Source organism: Caretta caretta, chromosome 1 (genome assembly GCF_965140235.1).
Source record: "Caretta caretta isolate rCarCar2 chromosome 1, rCarCar1.hap1, whole genome shotgun sequence".
NCBI classification, from domain to species: Eukaryota; Metazoa; Chordata; order Testudines; family Cheloniidae; genus Caretta; species Caretta caretta.
In genome coordinates, this window is record NC_134206.1 from 49,347,386 (window position 1) to 49,365,723 (window position 18,338).

Here is an 18,338-nt window from a genome sequence, read left to right on the forward strand (position 1 = left end):
TTTAAAGTGGTCCATCTTTAAACAGATTCCTATTAGGTTACATTTGATGCATATAGAAGCCTATTAATGTTGCCTTACATTATTCAGTTCAAAGAAGAATAGATTGTTTGGGATTGAAAATTTAGGAAACTAATTTTTTTTAGTGAAACCCATGTGATTCTTCATATTACTATTTAAATACTTGATGTTTAGATGGTCCACTGTCCACCATTTCCATATATATTTTTAAACCAATGTCTGCTACCCATAAATAACTGCCGTTTGTGTTCGTGGGAGTTTTCCATGTTCATTAGGGGAAGATATTTCCATTAGTAAAGGGCAAATAAATTAACTGTGTGTATACAGGAAATATTTCCAAGTTTCCTTTTTAAATGAGACTTTGCAAGACCAATCAAATTATCAATGTAAAATTAAGGACATCTATTTTATGCACGCATCCATACATGAGAAGCATAGACATAGTTGGAAAAGAAAAGGGCTAGAAAGCAGCTACATCTATTTTGTGTTCACTTAAGTTGGGTTGCTTCATGCTGCCTTAGCTAAATGTAAAAGCAGATAGTGGTTCCTGGAACACTTTGCCCTATGTCCCAAAACCTCTAGTCTAATCCTATTGATCAGTTCATCAACTGAATCCGCAGCCCTTAGAGATAGAATCAAAGACGTAGAACTTAATTGTATGTATACAAGATTGCATGATACAAGGGGACAGGAAGTGGGAAGGTGCTAGTCTTAAGTGAAAATGTGTGAGAGAGTCTCTCCTAGTTTAAGATCAGTCTTGGACTATCACTCTTTCAGTGCTTTGATGGAAATGAAATAAAATAATGTTGAGTTACACATACATCTTGATTTATTAAATGCAGTGTTTGTTCCTAAAACAGGTTTAATGATATCCATGTACCTATCCGGCTTGAATGTGTGAAATTTGCTAGCCACTGCCTTATGAACCATCCAGATCTAGCAAAAGATTTAACAGGTACCAGTTTTTTATTATGATTAATATTCTTCAGGATTTTTTATCTTGTTCTCAAGGGTAATAGCAGAATTAGGTATCTGATTACTATTGTGGCTTGCAACATTTGTGAAAAATGCGGTTTTGAAATGTGCTGGTTAAGTATATTTTTACAGTAAATGAAAAATGGAAAAGCTGATAAATATCAACAAAGATGAATTTAAGATTTTGGACCAGATTATGCTTGTATTTTCAGTAATTAATAACTACCTAATCACACTGTTTCCATGATCTTCACAGAATACAGTATGAAGTGTTTCAGATAAGCAGAGCAAAATAACACAAATATAGCTGAGGAAATCTTTCACCTAAAATTTCAGCTCATTATTTTCAGTCTTTTACTAAACAAAAGGTTAACTGTGTTCCTTCTATTGTCCTGGAAGTGTGGTTGAGTTGACTTTTGTCTGCTTTCATGTCTGTACTAGGCTTCCTGGCCTGCACTGTGGAACGCTTTGAGAGATGGAGAATAGTGGATTTGTATTGGTCCCCCCCTCCCCCCAAATTAAGTCTGAGTCATAGAAAAATATCTTTAAGTTCCAACCTTTATAACTATGGATGAGAACTTTTTTGAATACTGTGTCACTGACTTTAGTTCATTACAGTGTCCTCTAGGTGAATTCTTTTAGAAAATATCACTTTAGGCCAGGGGTGGGCAAACTTTTTGGGCTGAGGGCCACATCTGGGTGGGGAAATTGTATGCAGGGCCAGAGCAGGGGGTTGGGGTGCGGTGTGCAGAAACGGGCTCAGGGAAAGGGATTGGGGCAGAGGAGGGGGCTCAGGGAAAGGGATTGGGGCAGAGGAGGGGGCTCAGGGAAAGGGATTGGGGCAGAGGAGGGGGCTCAGGGCAAGGGGCTTGGGGTGCAGAGGGCAGGAGGGGGCTCAGGGCAGGGGTGCAGACTGCATGAGGGAGCTCAGGGCAGGGGGTTGGGGTGCAGGAGGGTGTGGGGTGCGACAGGGCTCAGATCAGGAGGGGTGCGGGGTGCGGCACGGGGCTCAAGGCAGGGCATTGGGGCACAGGAGGGGTGCAGGCTGTGGCAGGGGGTTGGGGTGCGAGGTGTGGGCAGGGAGGGGTGCAGGAGGGGTTCGGGCTCCAGCCCGGTTCCGCTTACCTAAAGTGGCTCTGGGGTGGCAGCAGCATGCACTGGGCTCCGCGTGCTGCCCTTGCCACGCCTCCAGGTACCTCCCCCGAAACTCCCATTGTCCGCAGTTTCCTGTTCCTGGCCAATGGGAGCTGTGGGGGGTGGTGCCTGGAGGCAAGGGCAACGCACGGAGCCCCACCCAGGCCCTAGGGATGTGGTGCCGGCCGCTTCTGAGAGTGGCTTGGGGCCTGTGACACCATGGGGGGCAATCCCATGGGCTGAATCCAAAGCCCTGAGGGGCCCGGATCCGGCCCACAGGCTGTAGTTTGCCTACCTGCTTTAGCCAAATTATCCTTTTTTTTTTTTTTTTTAAGGAAAAACCACACACACCCTGAGAGATATAGCTTTCAAATTTCAAAGCCTCTGTAAATTGAAGTCAGGACTTCATTATTTCTGGACTTTGTCCATGGCACCGCAGCTTGCTGCCAGTAGTACTAATGGTGGTTGTTTGTGATGACTCATTTTTCATTGATCAGTGATCAAGGTGCAGTGACTTCTGGTCTGCTATAAATTTTGTACAAATTTGATTAAATGACTGTACTGGCAAAAAGATTATGTATTTTATTACTATTCTGAGCTTTTTTCCCCGTTGTATTGTTTTTAAAATATTGGTGATCAGGCAGAGGAAATAGTTACCAGTTAGGGATACCATGAAGTAGCCTGCGAAAGAAAATCTTAATCTGTATATCTGAATGAATGAACTATTAACAAAAATAAAAAACTTCTAATTATAGATGGGAGTTGAGAGACTAATAGTGGAATAATTATTATATATACTGTACTCTAAGTAACAAGTTTGCTAAATAACTGGCAGTTCATCTCACCTTATGATGAATTCAGTGACTTTATACTTGATGTTTGAAATAGTGTAAAATGTGGCTGACTTTAGTCATATTTCTTTAAGCAGTCTTTAGGGAATTAAATACAGTTAAAGCTGCATAAATATTTCATTTTAATTATAGTATTTTTCTTTCAGAATATCTTAAAGTAAGGTCACATGACCCTGAAGAAGCCATTAGGCATGATGTTATTGTATCCATAGTTACTGCTGCTAAAAAAGATCTTTTGCTTGTGAATGATCACCTACTTAATTTTGTAAGAGAGAGAACACTGGACAAACGGGTAAGACATGTAGATTAGTTCTAATAGTGATTAATTGTAGTAGTGTTAGTCTCAAATATCTTGTAATAAATTTAGCCTTCTGTTTTTAGGTAAGAAATAACTTTGGTTTTTAAAAACACCTGAATTAAAATTTTTCATTTGAACAGATTATAAAAACTATTAAGTAATATAAAAACATTTACTGTTGATAGTTTAAAGTTTATTCATCTGAAATTTCCAGTTTTTAAAATATTTTGAAGTCTGATGGTTTAAAAAAAAGTTAAAACTGAAGAGAAAAATTACTTGTGATTGAAAGGTTATTGGTGAACTATCTGGTAACACCATAGTATGTGTCTTTGTCAAAGACAAGTAGACAACAAACTATGTTCTTTGGAGTATTGCATCATAGCGTAATGGAGTGTTCATTTTAGTCCACTTTCTTTTCCTAGGGCATGACAAAATGAGTGTCACTTATTGAGCCCTGAGAAATATCCCATTTTAAACATCCCCCTCTCGAGGTACCATTGTGTAATCATTATCCTTCCAGCTGAGGAGAACTTGGTAGGATTCCCTTTGGAGAAATTATTGGTGATCATTTATATTTAGCTGGAATAGTCACTGCTAAACAGTGAGGCATTCTCTTGCCGTAGGGCCTGAATATCCTGTTTCCATAGTGCTCTGTCCCTGCCAGCTCATACATAGAGACCAAAAATCAAACCATAGTCTTGCACTGTAGTACTGTGGATTGTGTTCAGTCTATGGTCTTACAACTAGGTCAGCTCCCAGACTGCTACGCTGGGCATCACAAAATGGGGAAGAGATGGACAGCCCTCTGTGGAGATAGAGGTGGTTAGGGACTATTTAGAAAAGCTGGACGTGCACAAGTCCATGGGGCTGGACGAGTTGCATCCGAGAGTGCTGAAGGAACTGGCGGCTGTGATTGCAGAGCCATTGGCCATTATCTTTGAAAACTCGTGGCGAACGGGGGAAGTCCAGGATGACTGGAAAAAGGCTAATGTAGTGCCAATCTTTAAAAAAGGGAAGAAGGAGGATCCTGGGAACTACAGGCCAGTCAGCCTCACTTCAGTCCCTGGAAAAATCATGGAGCAGGTCCTCAAAGAATCAATCCTGAAGCACTTGCATGAGAGCAAAGTGATCAGGAACAGCCAGCATGGATTCACCAAGGGAAGGTCATGCCTGACTAATCTAATCGCCTTCTATGATGAGATTACTGGTTCTGTGGATGAAGGGAAAGCAGTGGATGTATTGTTTCTTGACTTTAGCAAAGCTTTTGACACGGTCTCCCACAGTATTCTTGTCAGCAAGTTAAGGAAGTATGGGCTGGATGAATGGACTATAAGGTGGATAGAAAGTTGGCTAGTTTGTCGGGCTCAACGGGTAGTTATCAATGGCTCCATGTCTAGTTGGCAGCCGGTATCAAGTGGAGTGCCCCAGGGGTCGGTCCTGGGGCCGGTTTTGTTCAATATCTTCATAAATGATCTGGAGGATGGTGTGGATTGCACTCTCAGCAAATTTGCGGATGATACTAAACTGGGAGGAGTGGTAGATACGCTGGAGGGGAGGGATAGGATACAGAAGGACCTAGACAAATTGGAGGATTGGGCCAAAAGAAATCTGATGAGGTTCAATAAGGATAAGTGCAGGGTCCTGCACTTAGGACGGAAGAACCCAATGCACAGCTACAGACTAGGGACCGAATGGCTCGGCAGCAGTTCTGCGGAAAAGGACCTAGGGGTGACAGTGGACGAGAAGCTGGATATGAGTCAGCAGTGTGCCCTTGTTGCCAAGAAGGCCAATGGCATTTTGGGATGTATAAGTAGGGGCATAGCGAGCAGATCGAGGGACGTGATCGTTCCCCTCTATTCGACATTGGTGAGGCCTCATCTGGAGTACTGTGTCCAGTTTTGGGCCCCACACTTCAAGAAGGATGTGGATAAATTGGAGAGAGTCCAGCGAAGGGCAACAAAAATGATTAGGGGTCTGGAACACATGAGTTATGAGGAGAGGCTGAGGGAGCTGGGATTGTTTAGTCTGCAGAAGAGAAGAATGAGGGGGGATTTGATAGCTGCTTTCAGCTACCTGAAAGGGGGTTCCAAAGAGGATGGCTCTAGACTGTTCTCAATGGTATCAGATGACAGAACGAGGAGTAATGGTCTCAAGCTGCAGTGGGGGAGGTTTAGATTGGATATTAGGAAAAACTTTTTCACTAAGAGGGTGGTGAAACACTGGAATGCGTTACCTAGGGAGGTGGTAGAATCTCCTTCCTTAGAGGTTTTTAAGGTCAGGCTTGACAAAGCCCTGGCTGGGATGATTTAACTGGGAATTGGTCCTGCTTTGAGCAGGGGGTTGGACTAGATGACCTTCTGGGGTCACTTCCAACCCTTATATTCTATGATTCTATGAACTATTTTAACGGTATTTTCTGTATCATTTGTTGTCTTTGTTATATTAGTATTTGTAAATAAAAAATGAAATCCTTCCAAGATATTGAAATATTTTTTGAAAAACGTGGAACACAGAATTCAAAATTTATTGTGGAATAAAGTGAAAAATACTCAATCATCCTCAGCCTGTCAAGTTGCTCACTTTTCATTAGAACCCTTGAAGACTGTGAGCAAATTCACTAAATTCCAACCTTGTGCATTTTTGAAATTCCAGTTAACCACGTTTCATTATTCAGTAAACTTCTAAAACTGTTTTAATGTATCCTAAATAACATTAACAGCAAGCAAGCTAAGGGAAAACTTTACCTATCACATTTTGTCATTTCCTGATTTTATTTTTCTCATTTGGTGACATGCTTTCCCCCTATGCAGCCATAAAATAATGGTAGGTATTCAGTATAGTTCCTTGAAGAAAAAAATGTTCGATATTAGAAATATTACCCATTAAAGTCCAGAGGGTTTGTTGCTTACTCAGGTATTAGTTTTATTCACATGCTAGCTATGAATGGTGATGAAAATGTTGGTAGTTGCAGATATAATGATAAATATAGAACTTTTTAGTAAATTTAATAAAATGCAGTAAACATTTTTTTAACACAAATTAGAATCACCATTTCATTTTTTTAAGGAAAAAGGAATTATTTATTTGACAAGAGATGTTTTTCTTTTAAAATAATATTTAAAAATAGTTTATTTTGAGTTTTAAAACTGCGATATTATTTTTTAGTGGAGAGTGAGAAAAGAAGCTATGATGGGACTTGCACAGATATACAAGAAATATTCATTACAGTCAGAGGCGGGAAAAGAAGCTGCAAAACAAATTTCATGGATCAAGGACAAACTGCTGCATATATATTATCAAAACAGTATTGATGACAGGTAGGTCAGTTTACTCGGTTTTGAAAATTAGAGACTTGTTATGTACAGGTTGCCTAGCTTTGTAACTTGAATTTATTTTCTGATTGTTAAATGATGACAAATGGAAAAAATATATTTTATCCTTATATATATAATAGGTCAACTTGTGTTCTTGAATGTACACTGCCAAATTGTGTTACATTTTTTTAAACTCAGAAGTATTGCTTCAGTGGAGTAGAATTACTCTAGTTTTTTTCAGTTTCTCACTCATCTCATGTTAGTGTTCAAAAAGTTGTTTGCTTTGTTGTAGAGACATATAAACTTTAAAAATATATACAATAGAATCAAACACATGCAATGTCAGATGACCCTGAGAGGACTTTACCCATGTGGTAAAAGCTTCCATCCGCTAAACTCCCTCACTTGGAAAAAGCCTACTAATTGCAGTTTTCTGATCTAAAATAATCTCTAAATACTTTGATTCATACCCAAATTCCAATACACTTGGGTCTAGTAATCAGAGTCTTTTTTGTGTCAGACTCTGATAGTAGGGTTATTATAACTTTTAGCTCTGTTGTGATCAAGTTCTACTTGAGACCATTAATGGGAATTAAGTGGCTTGCTTTCAGATTTCTAAACAGCATCCACCTTCTTGTGTAAACCTACCACTGACTGTTGTTCTGAGAATTTTTAAGTGAATGTTTTAGTAATTTGAATTTAGAACCACCTTGCTGCATTATAGCTAAAATTTCTTCTTAATATTCTCTTTCAGATTGCTTGTTGAACGCATCTTTGCTCAGTATATGGTCCCTCACAATTTGGAAACAAATGAACGAATGAAATGTTTATATTACCTTTATGCAACACTGGACTCAAATGCTGTGAAGTATGTTTCATATAATAAATGTGAACTTGAATATATTTTACCTTTGCAGCACTAAGAGGATTGACAGGGTTACTTTAGAGAGAATATTTAATAGAGGGATCCTAATGAACCTGGATAGAGCCCCATTGGTCTGTCTTGGGAGTTAGCACTAATTGGGGAATTAAGAGGCTTGGGTTCTAAACCAGTCTCTGCCTCCAATTAAGTGATCTTAGGCAAGTCATCTAATGTGTCTGTAAAAATGATATTCCTTTGTAAAGCACTGTATTAGTACAAAGTATTACCGCTGCTTTGCATAAATGTTGGAAAACCTGTAGATGGTTCAGGCCGTAGTGGACAAATCCTTCTAATAAATTATCAATAAACATACAGTGCTAAAGTGTGTGTGTGTGTGTGTATGTATGTATATATTTATTTTAATTCAGGGCTTGAAGAATTTATGAAACACCTCCTAATGAGGTGACTAAACCCACTAATCATAAAGAGATCTGAAAGGTGTGCTCAGGAACAAATGCCTGGTGAGAAGCAAGAGCACCATATCCTTTATAGCTGCTGGAAATGGGGAAGTAGGGGTGCTGTTTCTGGATCATGTTTGGTCTCCATTATTCTACCCCACCTTCAGCCTCCTGGCTGCTCAAAGGGGAGAGTGTGGAAAGTAGTCTGTTGTTCAACCCTTTCCATGTAGCACCTGCTTTTGGTAACTGCAGAGCTTGCGTCTGCTGCTGTTCATCGCTCTTCCAAGCAGAAGCATGAATTGGACATGATTATTGATAGTTTCACTGCTGCCTCCAGGGTTCAGAAGCTGACCAAGAGTGTTGTTAATTTCACTGTGCTGCTGTTTGAGCATGAGCATTGCAGTGACACTGGAGCTCCATGCCTGCAAAATCAGGAAAAATATATATTCTATTTGGTTTACATTTGGTAGGTTGTTTTTGCCACTCTAAGGGACAGAAACATAAGTATTTCCAAATGAAAGCTTTTAAGTGCTGCGTAAGTTGATGGCTAAAGCCACCACACTTGTCATTTTGTCTTGATCTTTTGATAGTGCTGCGTTGCTGTAGCATGTATTTAACTTTGGTCAAGAGCAATTTAAAAAAAAAAGCTCAAAGATGTTCTTTCTTTAGCATTATGGTAAGAACTGTTACATGGTTTAAGCTGAAATATTGTGGCATAGTTGTCCTTAAAACTTTGTTGTAGTGAAATAAATAAATAAATAGCTATCTTAAGAGTAGAAAGAATTGCTTTTCCTGTATTTATTTTGGGTAGTGACAAAAAATCTTCATTTTGCTTTTGCTCCTGCTGTTTTTCTGTAGAGGTTCATAAAGCTGTAGCAATACGTATTTTAAAAACTAAACCTTAGTATATTTTAAAAGTTTAAAAAATGCATTTTTATCAACAATGAACTGTGTAAAATTTGGTGATTTTTTTTGTTTGTTTTTCAAAAGGATGCTGTGATTAGAGGATTTTTTAAAATGTAGGTTATTTGCCTTTGGGGTAGGGGTTTGATTTTGTTCCTTTATATAATATTTCTAAGATTCTTCTAACAAGTCCGGTCTGGTCTCTTTGTCAAGTTGCTGCTCCTGCAAATAAAAAAAGGCAGCTCGTAGAAAGATACTGCTTTAAGCCAATGGACTTTTAATTATCTGTTGTAACCTGCCATGTTTCAAAGTATTTAGGACACTGAGCTCAGACTTGTTCAAATAAGAACTCTTTGTAGAGGAGACATATGACTTGTACCACCCTTTTTAAAGGTGAAATAATCGGAAGTTAAACTCTACAGGTATACTAGTAGAACCTTTAAAATAAAAGACAAGCAATTAAATGTCATACCACAGGGGAAACAATTTTATTTATAGTTTAACTTGTGACTAGTTGAGCAAACCCTGGAAGATGCTCAGCACCTCAAGTTCCATTGAAGTTAATGGGAGTTGAAGTCACTTGGTATATTGTAGGTTTACAGGCATGTCAATGAGTAGCAGCTTCTGTCAACTAATTTTTTTTTTCCCACTTCAGAGCATTGAATGAAATGTGGAAATGTCAAAATCTGCTACGACACCAGGTAAAGGACTTGGTCGACTTAATTAAACAGCCCAAAGTAAGTTAAACTCTACAGGTATTCTAGTTTCTTCTTGAATTATTTTGTGTGTATATCCCTTATGGCTCTACTTAAAGGGACACACTGTTAATTTATGTCCAGAACCTATTACCTGCGAGCTGAAACTTGCTATGCTTATTTTCAGTGACAGATGTGAAATCTTTTGGAAACCCAAATAAAATTTAGTCAGACTATTTATGAGATAGCAAAGTGTGTGTGTGTCTGTGGTAGGAGGTGGCTTTTTGTAGCTAGTTGGAAAATGTAAAAAAGTATTAAAAAGAGATTTTGTTTGGATTTAAATACCAATATTTAAAAGCCACATTTTGCAGGAATGTATCAGGGCTGGAGAATTAGAAATTGAAACTGAACGATCTATTTCTGATGGCCAAACTGAGTGAAGTACAAGGAAGTACACAAACGTTAAAAACTTATTTTATTTTTCATTATTAAATTATTTAACAGTTAAAAAAAAAAGTATATTAATTATCCTGACAGAGTTCATTTTATATTTTCTTTCTGCAAGTTGTTGGAAATTTGGTTATTCCAAAGACAGACAATTCAGTTAGTTAAGTGTATTTTTTTCTATCGTTGTCATAAATATTTTTATCTCCTAATAAATGTTTATTACATATAAATATTGAATAATAAATTTTATTTCTACAACTTAATGTAAAATTCTGTAAAATCAGTGTGTTGCTTGACACCTAACTGCATAGGAGAATTTTACACGTGTGTGTGTGTGTGTGTGTGTGTGTGTGTAAATATATAAATATAAATAAAAAAGCCCAGTGTCATATCTTCCGAAGGGGTCAATGCCAGGTGCTTCAAAGGGTATGAACAGAGCAATTATCTGATGATTCATCCCCCTGTTGTCCAGTCCCAGCATATGTTGAAATATGTGAATTTGTTACAAGATATTTCTGTTAAAGCTTTGAAAATAATTTCTGATTTTGGGCGACATCAGTGTCACAAAGGTAATCTGGTGTTTCCCATTAAATTTTAAACAAATGGTGTGTAGTGTTGAGGAAACATGAGCAATGACAACATTTAGGTATTACAGTGCAATAAGTGTACATTGTATATACAGGTGAAAGCAAAAATGTTAATATGCAGTGTTACCTTTGAGATTCTGAAGACATAACAAGAGATCCAGTTACTATTTTCACTGAAACTGTAATTGCATTCTCTCCCTGTTGCTCATGTATTTCTACATGTATCAGTATATTATCTAATATGTCCTCTGCAGTGCTGTGCCCTGCTCTTGGAAATAAATGAACTTTATGATCCAATAGGTCTTTCCTATTTCTTACAACTATGATGTTATAGGCAGCCAGGAGCCAAGTTATGTTTGCAGAGGGAATCAGTCTAATCTGATATCTCAGCAATAACACAGCGTTAAATGATTATGTTGCAATATTTATATAGTACGTATACAGTTAAATATAAAAAAAAATTATTTCCCCCATTTTGTTGCTTTTATTTAAAAAAAAATTATCACAGTTACATTCCAATTGTAAACTCAATTATTTATTAGTACATTCAGGCACACTATAATTTTTGCATGCTTGTTACTTAATCCTTCAGTTATTTTTCATTGAGGACTAGTACTTTTTGAAATAAGACCATCACAAGTTTGAAAAATAGACTTTGGTTTTGGATCATTTTGTAAAATGCAAAAAGACATTTTGTAAAATTTCCTGACTGGTAAAAAACATCATTTATTTTGTTTGTTGTAATCTTTCTCAACAATAGCCTGAATTTTATCCAGGGCTTTGGAGCAGAGCCCGGAGCAGTTGAGCTGCAGGTTTTTTCCTGGAGCTGGAGCGGAGCTGTAGCACAGCTCCAAAGCCCTGATTTTATCAAACTTTCAAATATCCTCAATGTCTGAGAAATTTCAATTGAAAGAGTGTTATTTTGGAAATTTATATCTACCTGAAAATGAGTGCTTTGTCATCAATTTTAGCATTAGACTGGTGTGACAACACCATAATATTAAAACTGAAGTTTTAGTGAAGGTTTCCACGAATACTGTATTTTAAAAATAGATTTGTGGTGATACTGAAATATGTGTTCATATGTGGTGTTTTCATCAGTTTCATACTCTTCTGATGTAAGAAATATTTTTACTGGAGTGCTGTAGGCTTAATTAGTCTCTGGAAAAAGTGCTAGAAAAAGAATTTCATACTAGGAAAAACTTCCAAATAAACAATTCTTAATCCATTCAACTATCAAATAGTGTTCATAAATTTTCTTTGATAATGATCAAGTATTTCTCCTTATTGCTGGCTATTCCCTAATTGCCCTTCTCTGCATACTTAACTTTTTTCAGTTGTCACCATATGGAATTTTGACAGGTTTCAGAGTAGCAGCCGTGTTAGTTGGTATCCGCAAAAAGAACAAGAGTACTTGTGGCACCTAAGAGACTAACAAATTTATTAGAGCATAAGCTTTTGTGGGCTACAGCCCACTTGATCAGATGCATAGAATGGAACAGACAGTAAGAATATATATACATACATATAGAGAAGGTGGAAGTTGCCATACAAACTGTAAGAGGCTAATTAATTAAGATGAGCTATTATCAGCAGGAGAGAAAAACTTTTGTAGTGATAATCAAGATGGCCCATTTAGACACTTCACAAGAAGGTGTGAGGATACTTAACATGGGGAAATAGATTCAATGTGTAATGACCCAGCCACTCCCAGTCTCTATTCAAGCCCAAGTTAATGGTGTCTAGTTTGCATATTAATTCAAGCTCAGCAGTTTCTCCTTGGAGTCTGTTTTTGAAGCTTTTCTGTTGCAAAATTGCCACCCTTAAATCTTTTTTACTGAGTGGCCAGAGAGGTTGAAGTGTTCTCCTACTGGTTTTTGAATGTTATGATTCCTGATGTCAGATTTGTGTCCATTTATTTTTTTGCATAGAGACTGTCCGGTTTGGCCAATGTACATGGTAGAGAGGCATTGCTGGCATATATCACATTGGTAGATGTGCAGGTGAATGAGCCCCTGATGGCATGGCTAATGTGATTAGGTCCTATGATGGTGTCACTTGAATAAATATGTGGACAGAGTTGGCATCGGGCTTTGTTGCAAGGATGGGTTCCTGGGTTAGTGTGTTTGGTGTGTGGTTGCTGGAGAGTATTTGCTTCAGGTTGGGGGGGCTGTCTGTAAGCGAGGACTGGCCTGTCTCCCAAGATCTGTGAGAATGAGGGATCATTTTTCAGGATAGGTTGTAAATCTTGGATGTGCTGGAGAGGTTTTAGTTGGGGGCTGAAGTGACAGCTAGTGGCGTTCTGTTATTTTCCTCATTGGGCCTGTCCTGTAGTAGGTGACTTCTGGGTACTCTTCTGGCTCTGTCAATCTGTCTTTTCACTTCAGCAGGTGGGTACTGTAGTTTTAAGAGTGCTTGATAGAGATCTTATAGGTGTTTGTCTCTGTCTGAGGGATTGGAGCAAATGCGGTTGTATCTTAGAGCTTGGCTATAGACAATGGATCATGTGGTGTGTCCTGGATGGAAGCTGGAGGCATATAGGTAAGTATATCGGTCAGTAGGTTTCGGGTATAGGGTGGTGTTTATGTGACCATTGCTTATTAGCACAGTAGTGTCCAGGAAATGGACCACTTGTGTGGATTGGTCGAGGCTGAGGTTGATGGTGGGATGGAAATTGTTGAAATCATGGTGGAATTCCTCAAGGGCTTCTTTTCCATAGGTCCTGATGATGATGATGATGATGTCATCAATGTAGCACAAGTAGAGTAGGGACGTTAAGGGACGATAGCTAAGGAAGCGTTGTTCTAAGTCAGCCATAAAAATGTTAGCATACTGTGGGGCCATGCGGGTACCCATAGCAGCGCCACTGACGTCAGGAATCATAACATTCAAAAACCGGTAGGAGAACACTTCAACCTCTCTGGCCACTCAGTAAAAGATACACAGTGGTCAAATTTGCCCTATTAGGTAGATATCTTGTTATCTCCAAGGCCTATGTAGCTTGGTTTCCTGGCTTTGTTTGGTGTTAGGAAAGATTTCCCCTGAAAGAATGCAAAAAAGTGAAATTTGCCTGGGCATGATTTTCCTCCCTTGCCTCCAGTTCTTCCCCTATCCCCTCAAAAATGGTTTTTAGACTTCCTACAAACAGGTCTGGAGCTTGGTCTTTTCCTTAGTACCCTTTAAACGTAATTTCTTGACTAGAACCTATTAAGGATAAGGCTGAGGCCTTTGTCTCATCCTGTAGTTAAGTGTTTCTTTGGGGAAGTTTTTCTTGTAAGACTTATTTCTGAGATGATTACTTTAAAGTTTCATAAGTTGTCCTCAGCTTTTAGGTTTGTTTACTTTGGCTGCTAATTTTGCCTGCAGTAAAAGGACTTACCCAAAAAGGGTGTGTGCGTGTGAGGTGTGGGGGGAAAGAATTTTTCAGCTAAATTGTAACTTAGTGTTGATCACTTCAAATATCAAACGCTTTCTTCTCAGAGCTCAAAATGTCAGAGCCATGGCTGTTTTAAAGCTGAAACTGAAAGTTCTCCTTGCATGCCTTTGCAAGGCATTACAGGCTTCATAATTTGGCATCGGGATGGTCAGTCTCTGCTAGAAGAGAACTGGGAGCTGGAACCATGCAACAGAAGTGTTCCCATTATGACTGAAGAGCCAGTAGACCTGCTACTTTAGTGTATTGCTGCAGATTTGAGAATGGATAGGAGCAGATGTATAGATTTCCTCTACTTGTAAATCCAGGTTTTTGCAACTGTCCATTTGAGAATCTGCAACAAACCCAACCCACTTTTTGACACCAGAATTAAGTAGTCAAATCTCTGAGAATAATACTTAACTTTTCATTCATAGATCTCAAAACACTTTAGAAAGATGATTAAGTATTATCCCCATTTTGTGGGTAGGAATATTATTCAATGTTAGTTTTCTCATATTTTTTTAAAAAGTTGAGTGTGAGTGCTATGGAAAATTCCAAACTGTAGAGCCTCATAGATTACAGCTAAGAAGGAAGAGGTTGTCTGGTAATTGGTTTAACTGCCTAGAGGAGTGACACCTACAGGAAGAAGTCAATGGATGCATTTTTCAATGTTCCAGAAACCAGAATTACAGATAAGGAAAAATGTCCTTATTGGAATAACTAATAGCAGTTGCCTGGTAGATTTATATGCTCTTGAATTTCTGAAACATTCTCCTTTCTCTCCCTCACTCCTCATACCTAGCAAAGTTCTTAGTTTGAAATACCTTTATGTGGAGTTTAAAGTCCTCCTCCAACATTTGAGTCATTAGTGAATGAAAAACTGCATTCTCCTTTTCTGACCTCACATGCACATTTTTTCTGCTAGGTATGACATACTTATTTGTAGTTATTGGGACGTTTAGTGTGAAGGGGACTGTAAATGTCTCAGTAAAATACAAATAGCATAGTCCTCCAGAAATACATTTCTACTCCTTGCTATTGCAGGTGGTGTTGATGGTTGCTTTTACAGTTGTGTTGCTGTACTGTTAGTCACTCTTGTTCCTCTGCCTCGCAAAAACACACAACAAAAAAAGCCCCTTCAGTTAAACAGTGCGACAGCTATGGTATGAATGTGCTTCATTCATTGTAGTGAGAAACAAACTTCAGCTGGCATTATTTATATACTATTTATTTATTTTAGAAGCAGTTAAAAACAAAATCCCTAAGATAATAAAATGCAAAAAACTGTGAATGCAGCGTTAAGATTAGATTTAAATACAAAAGGTAATTAAATGTAATGTTTCTTATACAAACAGCTCATTTTCATTGTTCATAAAATATTTTCATTACTAGTTAAACTATTAAATGATTTTCTAAATATATCCATAATATGCCATGAGGGTGTAGTACTATTAAATTAAAACTTTAAACTTTAACTTTGCGATTAAACATCTAATACTGATATCATTTTTTTGCATTTAATATACTGGGGTATTACCCAGCATTAGTAATAAGTCTGGTTCTGATTATATAGCCTTACAGAATTGGGCTCACACTGTGTGCATTTGTTAGCATATAATGTCAAGTCTTCACTTCAGATTTTTCTTATTTTGTGATTTTCAGACAGATGCCAGCAGTAAAGCTATATTCTCAAAAGTGATGGTCATTACAAGTAAGTCTGATTAAATATTTTATGCTGTTAAAAATTAGAATTGAAATATGATGTTTCCTGGTTTTCAAATATTTGGTACATTAGCCTGTAAACTTTTTACAGCAAACTTTGCATTTTACTTTGTTTTTTCAATGAGAGGGATCATCAAGGCAACAGTAAAAACACTATTACTTATAAAATAGTACAGAGTCTCAAATCACAGAACTAGTTGCATGGTACTGATATTTTCTCACACTTTGACAACATTTCTAGAGATTACAGTAAAATAGTCGGATGATATGGATGACACAAGTAAACAACTTGTCCTGTAGCATTTATAGTAGCACACAAAATATATTAGAAGGTGCTGTTGGCTGCAGATTTAACACTGGCTGTTTGCTTAAGTTTTGTGTTGAATGTGTGTTCTGACCACAACAGATGTTCATGAACCAAAGGAACTTGTTTTTTGGTGTAGATGATCATTTTAAATGTGAGACTTCTTACAAGAGCAAACCTTTATGTAAAATCTGAAATTCTTCCAAAAAGAAACTAGTTAAAGAAACATAAGAAAGTAAAGAACTGGAGAACATAAACATACAATAAAAATTTTAGTTTAAAATTATTTTTTAAATTTATCTTAAATCATGAATTATTTTTATCCAAGCTGGTTCAAATAACAAAGGCTTCACATAAAGTATGCCATTTGTGGAAGAATTTAGCGCATGATAGAAGTTTCTATTGTTTGCCTTTAGCCTTCTCCTGAATCTTTTTTTCCTCCATGGTAGGAGGGATGGTCAGTTTGTAACTTCTTGTTTCCTTCAATTCTAGGTTATGTAATTTTCAGAATAAATATTTTCATATGAAATTGTCTAAGAAAGATTGCTTATTATTAGCTTTAACAGGCGTGTATTGGTCTTCTACCCTTGTTGTCGTTGTCACCCATTCCTTAATGTACCAGCAGAAAAAGTATGCTGATTAGTATTAAATGCTGCCATTGCTAAAAGACTGGGAGGGGTTATTTTTTTTATTTATATTCAGTAATCTTCTATTTACTGTCTAAGGAAGGGCTTCTCAAACTTTTTTCGACACTAAAGTTCTCGTCATAAAGTGTAGGGCTAGTGGAAAAGTAACTTTGTTAAAATGGCAATGTGAGGCTGCATGTTTATATGTAAGTGATATGTAAATTGGATAAGATCAGGTTGTGTAAATACATTTTGTATTTTTAGTAAGTACCAGCCTTGCTGTGGTGTTCCTGATCTACATCTCCCTAGTAATAAAGTTTCTATAGGTCAAATGCTGGCCCATCACCATTTCTGCCCTAGCTCTTTGTATTACCAGCAGAATAGAGAAGCCTCAGGCGGCAGCAAGGACAGAGAGCTGTTTGGTGTGGGTTCGATGAGGGAAGCAAAGAGAAGAGGCTGAGAGCACAGAGGGAAGAGTTTTAGAAATGGACATTTTAGTTAAAATCAGCAGTATGAAATCTGAGGCTTCATGCTGTTTTTCCTCTTCAGTGCTTTTATCAAGCAAGTAAACATTTGGTTAAAAATTAAAATTTGCCAAGTTGATACTAATTTGAAGATTTTTAATATTTAAAGGAAACTTGCCAGATCCTGGTAAGGCTCAGGATTTCATGAAGAAGTTCACACAAGTTCTGGAAGATGATGAGAAAATTAGAAACCAGTTAGAAATGCTTGTTAGCCCATCATGTTCTTGCAAGCAGGCTGAAGGATGTGTGGTAAGAATAGCTTTCAGAATATTTGATGATGTTTTGGTAACTAAATTGGTTATTAACCTATTTCAAATATATATTGCAGCGAGAAATTACAAAGAAGTTGGGCAATCCCAAACAACCTACAAACCCTTTCCTGGAAATGATTAAGTTTCTTCTGGAGAGGATAGCCCCTGTGCACATTGATACAGAATCAATCAGGTATGTATTTTGATTGGGTTGCAGATAAACTAATTGAAGCTTTGAGATGTAAATAGTGGCTTGTCAACAAGACACAATCAGATTAAAGTATTTTTATATACTGTATTATTTATCTATTATTAGTAACATCATAGATTAAAACTGTTATAAATTAAATTTTTCAGCATTTGTACTGTTTGTTTACTTTTTCCATTTCATTCAACATTGAAAATAGCTGAACCACTGACATTATTCCATTTAAAAATCTACACCAAAATCTTTGTTGCCCGCATGGTCTTATCTCAGTCTCTGGACAGGTCCTGAAAAGATTATTTTAGAATCAACCTATCTGAAAAGAGTGGAAAAGTTGGATTGGATTTCTTGTTTTCTTTGTAATTATTAGAACCAGTTAATTGTAAGTATGAACAATCATAAATGCAATAGAAAACATGCACATTTTAATTAACTGTAATAATATTCATGTAGTTCATTACAAACCGTAATATTTCTTTCAGAGTAGCAGCCGTGTTAGTCCGTATTCACAAAAATAAAAGGAGTACTTGTGGCACCTTAGAGACTAACAAATTTATTTGAGCATAAGCTTTTGTGAGCTACAGCTCACTAGACATATATATTGAACTTCCTTTTCCCACGTTCACCTGCCTCATTCTGTACATACTTTCCAACTTCTGCAACAAAGAAGTAGGAGTCCTGCAGCCTCAGTCACTACACAACCCTAATTCATTCCTTGATCACCATGTGTCTTGTGCACTGAATAAGGC

At 37.4% G+C, this 18,338-nt stretch overlaps 1 protein-coding gene across 3 annotated transcripts in view; it reads left to right on the plus strand.

The window, feature by feature from the left end:
* Positions 1–18,338, plus strand: part of PDS5B (PDS5 cohesin associated factor B) — a 266,958-nt gene that overhangs the window by 162,697 nt on the left and 85,923 nt on the right. For all 3 annotated transcript variants that reach the window (XM_048847181.2, XM_048847201.2, XM_075127882.1), the window contains exons 10-17: positions 879–973; positions 3,125–3,270; positions 6,442–6,593; positions 7,345–7,458; positions 9,469–9,550; positions 15,620–15,668; positions 17,243–17,382; positions 17,462–17,577. In XM_048847181.2, coding sequence (XP_048703138.1) covers positions 879–973; positions 3,125–3,270; positions 6,442–6,593; positions 7,345–7,458; positions 9,469–9,550; positions 15,620–15,668; positions 17,243–17,382; positions 17,462–17,577 — 894 coding nt within the window. The remainder of the gene's footprint in view (positions 1–878; positions 974–3,124; positions 3,271–6,441; positions 6,594–7,344; positions 7,459–9,468; positions 9,551–15,619; positions 15,669–17,242; positions 17,383–17,461; positions 17,578–18,338) is intronic.